At 50.1% G+C, this 12,163-nt stretch overlaps 1 protein-coding gene across 1 annotated transcript; it reads left to right on the plus strand.

Moving 5' to 3' along the window:
- The first annotated feature begins 7,482 nt into the window (after window positions 1–7,482).
- LOC125534153 (BTB/POZ and MATH domain-containing protein 3-like) lies at window positions 7,483–10,370 on the plus strand. Its single transcript, XM_048697441.1, has 2 exons — window positions 7,483–8,094; window positions 10,164–10,370. Exons 1-2 carry the CDS (start codon window positions 7,483–7,485, stop codon window positions 10,368–10,370), a joined length of 819 nt encoding a protein of 272 aa, XP_048553398.1.
- Window positions 10,371–12,163: the final 1,793 nt, after the last annotated feature.

A 12,163-nucleotide genomic window follows, 5' to 3' on the forward strand; every position in this document is an offset into this window, starting at 1 on the left:
GCTGCAATGAGACAACCCACCATGTACTCCTACATGGCCTCTCACCGCTACCTTTACCAAATCGTGTTCACACACTTAGCTCTCAACGGTAGGACATGTTCACCATGTTCCAATTCATTCTCGATGAATTAGACAAGACTCAACTCCAAGCAGTAGCAGGCATGACAACAAGCATGAATGAGTAGGCACATCAGGGCTCAAAACAATTCCTACTCATGCTAGTGGGTTTCATCTATTTACTGTGGCACTGACAGGTCATGCAGGGAAAGGCGGTTCAACTACCGCAGCATGTAACAGTTGAATCGTTGTTGTCCTAATGCAGTAAATGAGAGCAGGAGCGAGAGAGTGCGATTGTATCGGAATGAACAAGGTGGTTTTGCTTGCCTGGCACTTCTGAAGATAGTATAGCTCTTCATCGGTGTCATCGAACTCATCGTCGGAACCATGTCTATTGAGAGGGGACAAACACCGGCAACTGAGAAAGAACACAATCAATCCAATGCCACAATATGATGCATGATCATGACATGGCAATATGCTGTGATTTGAGCTAATGCATCTAGTTATGATTTAAATGAAGTTGGTTTGAATACATGATTCAATTTCCAATTCCATATATGATTATTTAAATGCCCTTTATTTGTTTTCTCCAAAACAGAGGACAAACATTGTTCAAACATTGAATGAAAATGGTACAGATGGATTCCTTGAATTTTTCTGATAATTTTTCATATATAATTTATTTCATTTGGAGTTACGGTTGATTTTCTATGATTTTTACAAGTTATAACTATTTTCTGGAAGTTCCTGGATTAAATTTAATCCAGAAAATTATTTACTGCATCCGTCTGACGCCAGTGTGACGTCATCAGGTCAACAGCGTCAGCCCAAGTCAAACCTTACTCTAGGACCCACATGTCATTGGCTCTGTACTAACAGAGAGTTAGTTTTGTTAAACTAAATAGCCAGGGGTTAGTTTAGTGTGTGGGGCCTGGTGTCAGTGGGTGTGGGTTCAATTAGTGGCGCCATTAGCCGCTAATGACGGCCACGGCGGATGCGCCGGCGGTTAGACGACGACGACCCAGAGCGGCGGTGGCTCACCGGAGTGGCGCTAGGGGCAGCGGCTGGGTGCGCTGAGGGCACCAGGAGGTAGCTCGTGCTCCCGCGCATCCAGTGGAGGCAGCGGAAGGTCACGGGGCGGCCGGGGCTCGCCGGAACGAGCTCGCGGCGGAGGCCGGAGTACGGATCCGAGAGGGTGCGGGCTACAGGGCAAGGGAGAGCTCGCCGGTGGGCTCATCAGACTCGTGGAGAAGTACGGGGTATGATGACGCGCGCGGGAGCGGCCGTCTTGGGCTCTGGCCACGGCGGCGCCATGGTCGGCGGCGACGAGCTCTCGGGCTCAACGGAGTCCACTCGTTAGAGGATGAAATCGGTAGAGGGAAGAGAGGGGTTCGGTGCGGAGGCTCATAGCGAGGCTAACGAGCGTGAGGGGGAGGTCGGGGATGCACTGACGACGACGAATCGTGCGACGGCGGCCGTCGGAGCAGAGGACGAAGATGGCGTCGCTGACGGTGTTCCAGGGCGTCCGGCGCCGTGTGTCTCGGCGGAGATGGCGTAGAGCTCGACGACGGAGCTTTCTGGCACGATGGGGAGGCCATACGAGCTCGGTTGGCGCAGTGGTAGCGGATGGCGGCGATGGGCATGCTCGGCCCTGAGAGAGACGAGGGAGAGGAGGGGATGAGCACGGGGAAGCAGAGAGGGGTCGGGGTGTTGCGTGGAGCTCGTGGAGGCGTTCAGGCCCTCGGCGGCAAGCAGGAGCTGGCGAGGCGCGGGCTCACGCGCGTCGGCCACGCGCGCGCTGTCCTCCTGGCAGGAGGAAGGCGATGACTGGCCTGGGCCAACAGTGCTGGGCTGGCAGAGGTAAGGCCCAGGTGAGTCATTCTCTCTTTGTCCTCTCTAAATCTTTCTGTTTTCTATTTTTCCTCTGTTTTGATTTAGTTTTAAAACTAAACCATTTTTGTTGCTTCTATAAATTATTGTATGGACTAGAGATATTACTCTAGAGCCCCACAATAATTTTCAAAATTATTGGACATGTATTTCTTTTATAACAGAAATAAAGCCAATTCAAATACATTATGGTTTAATTCAAAATGCCCAATTTAATTACCCTTAATGCCCTAAAATATTGGTTTGGATTTTTACCTCTTGCCAATATTTTCAGGGATTGAAGTGAACATTTCCTTGGGCTCATTTGAAGAAATTTTTAACTTGCTCATTTTTAAAAGATTTCTGAGGCTTTGGGAATTCCCTCAATTCAATTTTCGTTTCAATTTAAACATGATGCAACAACCAAGATAGTCCAAGGCCTAGGTAAAGCTAGGGATGTGACAGGGGTTCGGGGCAGGTGGCCTCGAGTTCTCTCCTCCCTATCCCGACGCCGGCGACGCCAGTCACAATGGGGTCGGGTGGTGCTGGGAGAGGGGGCCCGAGGCAGGCGGCCTCGGCTCTTTCTCCTCCGGTCGCGGCGGCGGCGCCCGCGCTTCCAGTGGCGCTAGGGGAGGGGGGTTTGGGGCAGCTGTCCCTGGCTCCTCCTTCCTCTTCGCCGGTCAGGAGGACCACGTCTCCTATGACGACGGCGTTCCACTCTGCGCCGAGGGGTGGGGTGGGAGGAGGGCTCGGGCAGGCGGCCCCCGCCATCCTCTCTCCCGACGTGCCCGTGGCCCTGGGCCTCGGTGTGGGGCACTTGTCCGAGGGGCATGGGAGCCCGCAGCCACCTCCTTCGGTAACCTTGGTTGACCCTTTGCGGGATTCAGCGCGAGGCTTTACTAGGGAGGAGGTCGTTGCTTTTGGCGGGATCCCTGACCCGGTCTCGACGTGGAGACAGATGAGTGCTCGCATTCAGGAGCTTCCGGAGGTTGATGACATGCAGCAGAGGTGCGCTATGAGGGTGGCCAAGCTTCATGATGCTGAGATCTCTACTGGTATGTCCGTCAACATATCTAATTCTTTATTGCATTTTGCTAATGAGGAAATTATAAATAATGCAAACCAATTAGGAGTTTCACTAGGGGCTACTGATAGTGAGATTTCCAATTAGGTGAATGATCTGTTAGATTTGGAGGGCAGCGTGCCTTAGAGACTATTCGTAATCTCGGAGCGGTAAAACCCATGAATGATGATGAGATTGATGCGTTAGGGGTTAGAGTGCTCGATAATCTGTGTGCGGATCTAGCACCCTCCAATAATGAGTCTGAGGACGATGATGTGCCCATAGATAATGCAGTTGTTAGTACTACTGAGCCTAGTTATGAGGACCGGGAGACAGAACCCTAGTAAACCAAAGCGCAAGTGGAAACGGAAGATTTATCCCGATTCTGCAGTTCATAGGAGCGCTAGGATTCGGACTACTAAAAAATTTCATGTTGAGTTATGAAAGGAATCTTCTGGAATAGCAGAGGTCTGAAAGACTTGGCTAAAAGAAGGTTTCTTGCTGAGGCATCTCTAGAGCATCGTTTACATTTTATTGCTCTATCGGAAACTGGTAGAGATAACTTTACGCCCCAATTTCTTTCCTCTCTTGCGGGTGGTGTTGAATTCGATTGGCATTGCCTCCCTCCGCGAGGAAGATCGGGTGGTATCTTGCTAGGTGTGAGATGCGATTCGCTTGAAGTCCGAAGTGTAGTGATGGGCGACTTCGCGGTTAAGTTTCGAGTCAGGTCTAAAGTTGATGGTTTCAACTGGGCTTTGGTGGCGGTTTATGCTGCCGCACAGCCCGAGCTTAAACCGAAGTTTCTGGCGGACCTTGTTCGACTCTGTGGGTCTGAGCAGCTTCCAATTTTAGTTGGGGGTGATTTCAATATCATTAGGAGGAGAGAGGAGAAGAATAATGATAACTTTGACGACAGGTGGTCGTTTATGTTCAATACCATTATTGAAAGCTTGGATCTAAGGGAGATAGAGCTTTCTGGTCGAAAGTTTACCTGGGCTAATGCTATGCCAAACCCGACATAGGAAAAGCTTGATCGAGTTCTCGCGAGTGTGGAGTGGGAACAGAAGTTCCCTCTTGTTACGGTTCAAGCTCTCTCGCGGGCCATATCTGATCACACACCCTTGTTCGTAGACTCAGGGGAGCCGAACCACATGGGAAACAAAAACACCTTTTCATTCGAGATGGCCTGGTTCGAACTTGAAGGGTTCTTGGACCTGATTGCCAGGGAATGGGCTAAGGGTGCGGGAGGTAGGACTGCGGTCGAGCGTTTTCAGAATAAGATTAGGAATTTGAGAAGTTTCTTACGGGGTTGGGCTAAGCACCTTAGTGGGGTGTATAGGATTGAAAAGGACAGGCTCCTTTCTCTTATACAGACCCTAGACATAAAGGCCGAATCCACGATTTTGCTGCCAGCTGAGCTTCAGGTTAAAACTGAGGCAGAGAAGAGGTTGAAAGAACTTCTCTGCGAAGAAGAATTGAAGTGGGCATTGCGGGCTAAGGTCCACAAAGTGGTCCAAGGGGACGCGAATACTAAATTCTTTCACTTGATTGCTAATGGTAAGCACAGAAAGAAGAGAATCTTTCAACTTGAACAAGATGAGGGCAGTATTTTAGGATAGGATAACCTAAAAACCTATATAACCGACTATTATAGGCAGTTATTTGGACCTCCGGAGGATAATTGTGTGTCCCTCGATGAGTCCAGGACTAAGGATGTGCCTCAACTATCGGCTGCTGATAATGATATTCTGGTAGCCCCGTTCTCAGAGAAGGAGGTGTTTGATGCTATTGCACAGATGAAAAACAATAAGGCTCCCGGACCGGATGGATTCCCGGTCGAGTTCTACAAAAAGTGCTGGCACATTATTAAGGGGGATTTGCTACCTATGTTTCATGATATGTTCTCTGGACTGCTTCACTTATTTCACTTGAATTTTGGAACTATCACACTACTTCCTAAGAAAACGGATGCTGTGAGAATTGAGCAGTTCAGGCCGATCTGCCTTCTCAATGTTAGTTTCAAAATCTTCACCAAGGTCGGGACTAATAGGCTCACATAGATTGCGCATTCTGTGGTGCAACAATCCCAAACTGCTTTCATGCCGGACAGAAAAATCCTTGAAGGGGTGGTCGTCCTTCATGAAACGCTCCATGAAATCCATTCTAAAAAATTAGATGGAGTAATTTTTAAGGTGGATTTCGAGAAAGCGTACGATAAGGTCAAATGGCCATTCCTCCTACAGGCATTGCGTATGAAAGGTTTTGATGAAGCCTGGCGCCGCCAGGTTGAATCATTTACGCAAAAAGGGAGTGTGAGAATTAAAGTGAATGACGATATTGGTCATTACTTTCAGACACATAAAGGCCTAAGACAAGGAGATCCGATGTCCCCTATCCTGTTTAACATTGTGGTTGATATGTTAGCAATTTTGATAGGCAGGGCTAAGGAGAATGGTCAAGTAGGTGGCTTGGTACCTCATCTTGTTGATGGAGGTGTATCCATTCTTCAGTACGCTGATGATACAATCATCTTTATGGAGCATGACTTGGCCAAGGCGAGAAATATGAAGCTGGTGTTATGCCTTTTCGAACAATTGACCGGGTTAAAGATTATCTTTCGTAAGAGCGAGTTGTTCTGCTTTGGTAGAGCCAAAGACGAACAAGAGGCTTATAGGCAATTGTTTGGGTGCGAGTTGGGGATTTACCTTTCTCTTACCTAGGTATTCCAATCCACCATCGTAAACTGACAAATAGAGAATGGAAGTGCATCGAAGACCGATTTGAGAAGAAACTGAGTTGCTGGAAGGGTAAGCTCATGTCATACAGAGCAATTAATTCTGATAAATTCGGTGCTCACGAGTATGCCTATGTTTCTCTTATCGTTCTTTGAAGTCCCAGTTGGTGTTAGGAAAAGACTAGACTTTTACCGATCGCGTTTCTTTTGGCAGGGTGATGAACTAAAAAGAAAATACCGGCTTGCTAAATGGGATATCATCTGTAGACCGAAAAACCAAGGGGGTCTTGGTATTGAGAATCTTGAAGTTAAGAACAGATGCCTTCTTAGTAAGTGGTTGTGGAAGCTCTCTTCTGAGACTGATGCCACGTGGGCGCAAATCCTTCGCAGCAAGTACCTACAGACAAAAACCTTGTCCCAGGTCACAGTCAGGCCGACTGACTCGCCTATCTGGAAAGGACTGATGAAAGTCAAACAATCCTTGTTTAATAGGACAAAGTTTGTTATTGGCAACGGCGCTAGTACGCGCTTCTGGGAGGATACTTGGCTCGGCGAGAAACCCTTGGCCATTCAATATCCGTCTTTATATCGTATTGTTCAACGACGTGAGGTGTTCGTTGCAACGGTATTTCAATCTACCCCCCTTAATATTTAGTTCAGACGGTCGCTAGCGGGCAATCGTTGGGAAGAATGGCTCCGTCTAGTTAGGAGGCTGATGGAGGTTCAGCTTTCTCAACAACCCGATGAATTACGCTGGAAACTAACTAGGTCTGGAGTATTCACAGTTAAATCAATGTATATTGATGTTATTAATTCGAACTCCATTCCTACCTCCAAGCATGTTTGGGTTGTCAAAGTTCCATTGAAAATAAAAGTGTTTATGTGGTTTGTCCATAAACAAGTTATTTTAACCAAGGACAACTTGATAAAGCGTAATTGGACAGGACCGACTAGGTGTAGTTTCTGTGATCGGGATGAGACGATCAAACACCTCTTTCTTGATTGCCCGTTGGCCAAAGTCCTTTAGCGGACGATCAACATTGCTTTTAATATTACTCCACCGAATTCTGTCAACACGTTATTTGGGACATGGCTTAATGGGATTGAGCCTGACTTAGCGAGACATATTCGTGTTGGAGTTTGCCCTTTGCTGTGGACTATCTGGAATTGCAGAAATGATTTGGTTTTTAGCAGAATATCACGTATTCACTTTTTGCAGGTTATTTTCCGAGCCACGGCAGTGATCCATTCGTGGTCGCTACTCACTCCGATGGAGGCCATGGAGCATTTGGTTACTGGATCTATCCGTTGGGAGATGGTAGCTCGGGATATCTTCAACCGGTTTGGATGGCGGTCATGTAATAGGATACGCAATTAGTTTATCTATCTATCTTTAGCCAGCCGGTTGTGACGTCTTTTCTTGGCTAGTTTGTGTTTCTAACCTGTTTTGGCTCTCTGTGAGCTTTCTTTTCAGTTTTTACAGTTGGAGACTTTGGAACCTTGTTGAAATTTTTTTATTTGGTTAATAAGATGGCCGTATGCATCACTCTGATGCAGAGGCCGGGGAGACCCCCTTTTCGAAAAGAAAAAAAAATCTTTGAAGGATTATATTCCATCTTCTTCCATGCGTACGCGAACTGAACTCTTAACACTTCTGGCATAGGTACCCTGTTCCTGCTGAATACATAAGGGAGGCGTATGTCACGAACCTGCAGCGCCATCCCGTTGCCCTTGGCTCGATCTCCCACCTTTTGCCATGGGAGACACCGTCGGCTCTTCTCCGGCTAAGCAGTGCGTGCCGGAGACGTGGTGGACGAGTTTTATGGAGGGCGACACCGCGGCGCACAGTTTCCAGGTCACGGGCTTCTCTCTGCTCGACGGCATGGGCGGCGGCAACTTGGTCTGGTCGAGCGCGTTCAGAGTCGGCGACTGCGACTCGGACATCACCTTCTACCCAGATGGGTGGAAGGTGGACGGAGGTGCCCACGCCTCAGCCTTCTTGCGTCTGTGCAAAGGAGAACCAGGGTTGCAGACCAGCTACACCCTGAGTTTATTGGGCAAGGACGGCCAAGTGTTTGAGCAAGTGAGCCTAGAGCATGTCTTCAAATCCACAGGTACCTTTTGGGGCTATGAGCGCTTCGTCAAGAAGTCCAAGCGGCAACGGTTGGTATCCCGCAACGACGACTGTGTGACGATCAGGTGTGTTTTGACTGTCACTAGGAAGCATCGCACCGAAGAGGTGCGCGCCTTGACCATCCTAACCCCACCGTCAAATCTGCACGAAGATATTGCAAGGATGTTGAAGGACGAGGATGGCGTGGATGTAGCGTTCGTCGTGGGTGAGAAATTGTTCCGTGCTCATCAACACATTCTCGCCACGGCAGGACGGCTCGCGGCACGTAAGAAGAGGTTCCGGTCTACGGCCAAGGTTTGGAAACGGCAACACAAATTCATCCCCACCTTTGATAATGATTGCAAGTTTGTGGTTGACCTCCTTGATTTCTTGGAAGAGTTTAGATGTCTGTCTAGAGATGAAACACTGCTGAGGCAGGATGCTCGTCGCTGCCTTGCCGCATCCATCAAGAGGCAGAGCGCGCACTGGAAACAACGTGGGAAGTGCCGTGCGGTCCGAGAAGGCGATGAGAATACCAAATTCTTCCACGCCGGTGCCTCCCATCGCCGTCGCGGGAACTGGATCCGCACGCTCGATGTCGATGGGCTGGAGGTGGTTGATCACCATGGTAAAGCTACCGCGCTGCGGGGTTTCTTCGCCAACCTTCTCGGGCGCTGCTGCCCCCCTGAATGAAGCTTCGATCTAGAGGCGCTGTACCAGGGCGTCCGAGGCGTCGACGGTGGAGCCCTTGTGAGCCGCTTCTCTCCCGCCGAGATCAAGGAGGCGACGGGGCTCCTCGACCGCTCAAGTGCCCCCGGCCCAGATGGCCTGGGCCCTGCCTCTATCGTGGGACAAGCTGTCAGCGGTCGACTTCGCGCCGATGATCGCCAAGGTCGATGCCTACCTGGCTGGGTGGCGGGCGCGCCTTCTCTCCCCCGCAGGCCGCCTGGTCCTGATCAATGCGGTGCTGGACTCTCTTCCAGCGTACGCCATGGCCGCTATCGTCCTTCCGCCGGCCGTTGTTAAAACCATGGATGCGCTTCTCGCGCATTCCTTTGGAATGCGGCCGACCGGGCCACGGGAGCCCAATGCCTGATTGCTTGGAGCCAGGTCTGCAGGGCAAAGTGCGAGGGGGGGTGGGGGTCGGGGTGCGAGACCTTGCCACCCAGAATAAGTGCCTGCTGCTCAAGATGCTTCATCGTCTACACTCGTCGGAGTCGAGATGGGCGTCGTGGGTTTGGGCGGAGCTGAACGGGCGCTCCCTTCTCCACCTCGGTAGCTGTCGTCATGCCGGGGAGCATGGGCGTTCTCTGCGCGGCATGCTGCCGCTCTACCGTGCCCTGTCCCGAGTGCGCGTGCAAGATGGGCGAAGAACCTCCTTCTGGCTCGACTGGTGGCTGCCGTGCGGCCCCCTGAGTGTGGCCTTCCCCGCGCTATACTCGCACACCACGAGCGCCGAGGCCACCGTGTCCCACGTCTGGGGAGGGGGGCTTGACCGCGTCTTGGTCCCAAGACACACCCAGGCTGGTGCTCGGGAGCGTGCGCCCTTCTCGCCATCCTTCCTGAAGCACCCGCGACGCCGGGCGTAGACGAGAGGGTGCTGCCGCTCTGTGGGCACCCGCGGTCCGGCGGGCTTGTCACGAGCCGCGCTTACGCCCTCCTAAGCTACGGCGGCCGTCTCTCGCCCCATGCTGCATTCGTCTGGGGGACGCGCGCGCCGTCGCGGGTGAAATTCTTCTATTGGCTGCTAGTCCACCGTCGGATCAACACTCGAGATGTCCTCCTCCGGAAAAACATTGTTGATCACACGGGGGCCGGCTGCCCCGTCTGCTCGGCGGAGCTGGAAACTGCGGACCACCTGGTGTTTGGCTGCCCATTCGCGCGTGAGTTTTGGCGCGCCGTGGGAGGTGTGGTGATCACGGCGGACACATCGGTGGAGCGGCTCTCCGCCCTGGATGTGAGAGCAGCAGTTGGAGACGTCTCTCCGGGCACCTTCGTCCTCCTTTGCTGCTGGCACCTATGGAAGCATCGGAACGGTGTGGTTTTTCAAGCTATGGTGCCGTCCCTAGACCGGGTACTAAGCTACTGTCGCGAGGATGCTGTTCTTTGGCGGGAGCGGCTACGTCCACGGGATCGCGAGGATATTGATGCATGGGTGCATGCGTTGATGCGGTGATCTAGTCTAGGCTCTGTTGGATTTTCCCTTCTAGTGTGTATTGCTGTTTGTAAAAATGAGGACCTCCCCCCTGTGGTGGTGACTTGGCAATAAAATTCAGGTGGAGGGATCGCTATCCCTCTGCCGGTGACAGTTCAAAAAAAAACACATTCTGGCGGCACGGTCGCCGGCCTTCAAGGCAGAGCTTTTGGACCCGTTGACAAAGGAGGACCCTACAAACCCCGTCAATGTTCATGACATGACGTCCGACATCTTCGAGGCACTTCTTCATTTCATGTACACTGATACACTCCCACATGGTAGCGATCTTGAGAAAACCGGGATATTGTGGCGTTTGTTGGCTGTCGGAGATTGATATGGACTGGACAGGCTGGTGACGATTTGCGAAGGGAAGCTATGCCAAAACATAAACGAGCAAACAGTTGCGACCACCCTAACTTTAGCAGAGCAGCATGATCGCGTGCGACTGAAAAATGCTTGCATCACATTTGTGTCGTTGCAGGATGTGCTCGATGTCGTCAAGGAAACCGATGGATTCAAGCACCTCATGAGAAGCTGTCCATGGGCCCTGGTGGATATCTTAAAACAGAAGCTGTCTTCACCGGGGGTATGCGTAATTTATGCTAGAATTTTCTCTGAATAAATTTCTTTCATAACAAAAGATTGTCGCATTCAGTATCTGTTTTTATTTTCTGAGCCTCTCCCAAGATGGTTTGCACTATGAATTCTAAAAACAGCCATATACATCATCGTTTGCCGGGTTATTTTCATCTGGACAACATGGTTTGGACTTTGGACTTTGGGCTGAATTAGCATAGCATATATATATCTGTTCTGTTTTCATGCGCTGATACTGGTACCCCAAGGGCGTATGATTAGAGTAGATGCCTAGATAGTTTTCTCAACCTGACCTCATTGTGCTTTACACAGTTTTCAATTTCTTTTTACAGTTTATTACAACTTTGCATACCTTGTTTCCTGTCTTTGGGTTTGCAATCAGGCTGCACGGAGCCAGCCGGGTAGGATCCCCAGATCACGCAACATGAAGCTGTGGTCCTCGCGAGTTCGCCGTGCAGTTTTGCCCTCCGTCTGCGTCCTGGCGCTGACCCCCTTTGTTGGCCTCTATTTTTACATGCACAACGGCCGTTGTTTTACATAGGATGGGAACGAGGCAAGCCGTGCTTGGCTCCTCGGGCTCCGCTCATACAGTCCTGTACGAAATTTGTATACGCTCAGCTCCGATGTATGATGAGTATGACTGGGCTGGAAGGGTGCCTCGACACTCGAATTAATATCATTAGGTGCCTTGTGGAATTCATATTGTAGATCTTTAGTATTGTAGATGATGATATTTTTAGTATAAATTTGATCAAACATTGCAAAGTTTGACTTAAGGCAAATCTTACATACAAGATAAAAAGAAACAGGTGGAATATCTTTGTAATAAGCGCCTGTTCGGCCACTCTCCGTGGAGCGGAGCCGGCGGAGCGCCCTTTTAGCAGCCGTAGGAATAAGACGGCCAGCATGGTTTTTTGTTGTTGTTGATTGTTTGTGTCTTTTCTGTCTCCGTCGTACTCTATGTTCCTTGATATTATTAGATTTATTAAGATGATTTGGATGTCTTTTCTTAGGAAAAATATTTTTGTTGAACGGCAGGTATATGCATTAAGCAAGGGCAATTCGACCCTTGTATACAAAAAAAAGAGATAATTTTTTTTGCCAAGTTTTCTTTTCGAAACAAAATTGCTGGCCGCCTGGCCCATCTAATCCAGAGCTAAGCAAACGCAATCGAGGGCCTGATCCGTGGCAAAAATTTTGATTGCGAGATTTCGCAAAAAAAAAAAAAATCATTGCGAGACCCGGTTGCTGACGGCACTGCCGCCTGCCGGTGCCTTCCAACACTAGCCGCTCTCGTACGGTACGTGAACTCTGTCCTTACAGAATTGCACCAGGGTAAATATCAGGAAACCCTCTTTTTTGGAGGATTATATTCCATCTATATGTCCGTGCGTACGCGACGTGAACTCTGAACACTTTTGGCATAATATATACATAAGCGACGCGTATGTCACGAACCTGCAGCACCAGCCCGTCGCCCTTCGCCCGATCTCCTACCTATTCCGATGGGAAACACCATCGGTTCTGCGT

Source organism: Triticum urartu, chromosome 2 (genome assembly GCF_003073215.2).
Source record: "Triticum urartu cultivar G1812 chromosome 2, Tu2.1, whole genome shotgun sequence".
Taxonomy (NCBI): domain Eukaryota; kingdom Viridiplantae; phylum Streptophyta; class Magnoliopsida; order Poales; family Poaceae; genus Triticum; species Triticum urartu.

Excerpts from the sequence above, each read along its gene's own strand:
- LOC125534153 (XM_048697441.1), top strand. The coding sequence starts at position 7,483 with ATGGGAGACACCGTCGGCTCTTCTCCGGCTAAGCAGTGCGTGCCGGAG. Across the intron at positions 8,095-10,163 it reads TGTTCCGTGCTCATCAACAC|ATTCTGGCGGCACGGTCGCC; the intron begins ATTCTCGCCACG and ends AAAAAAAAACAC.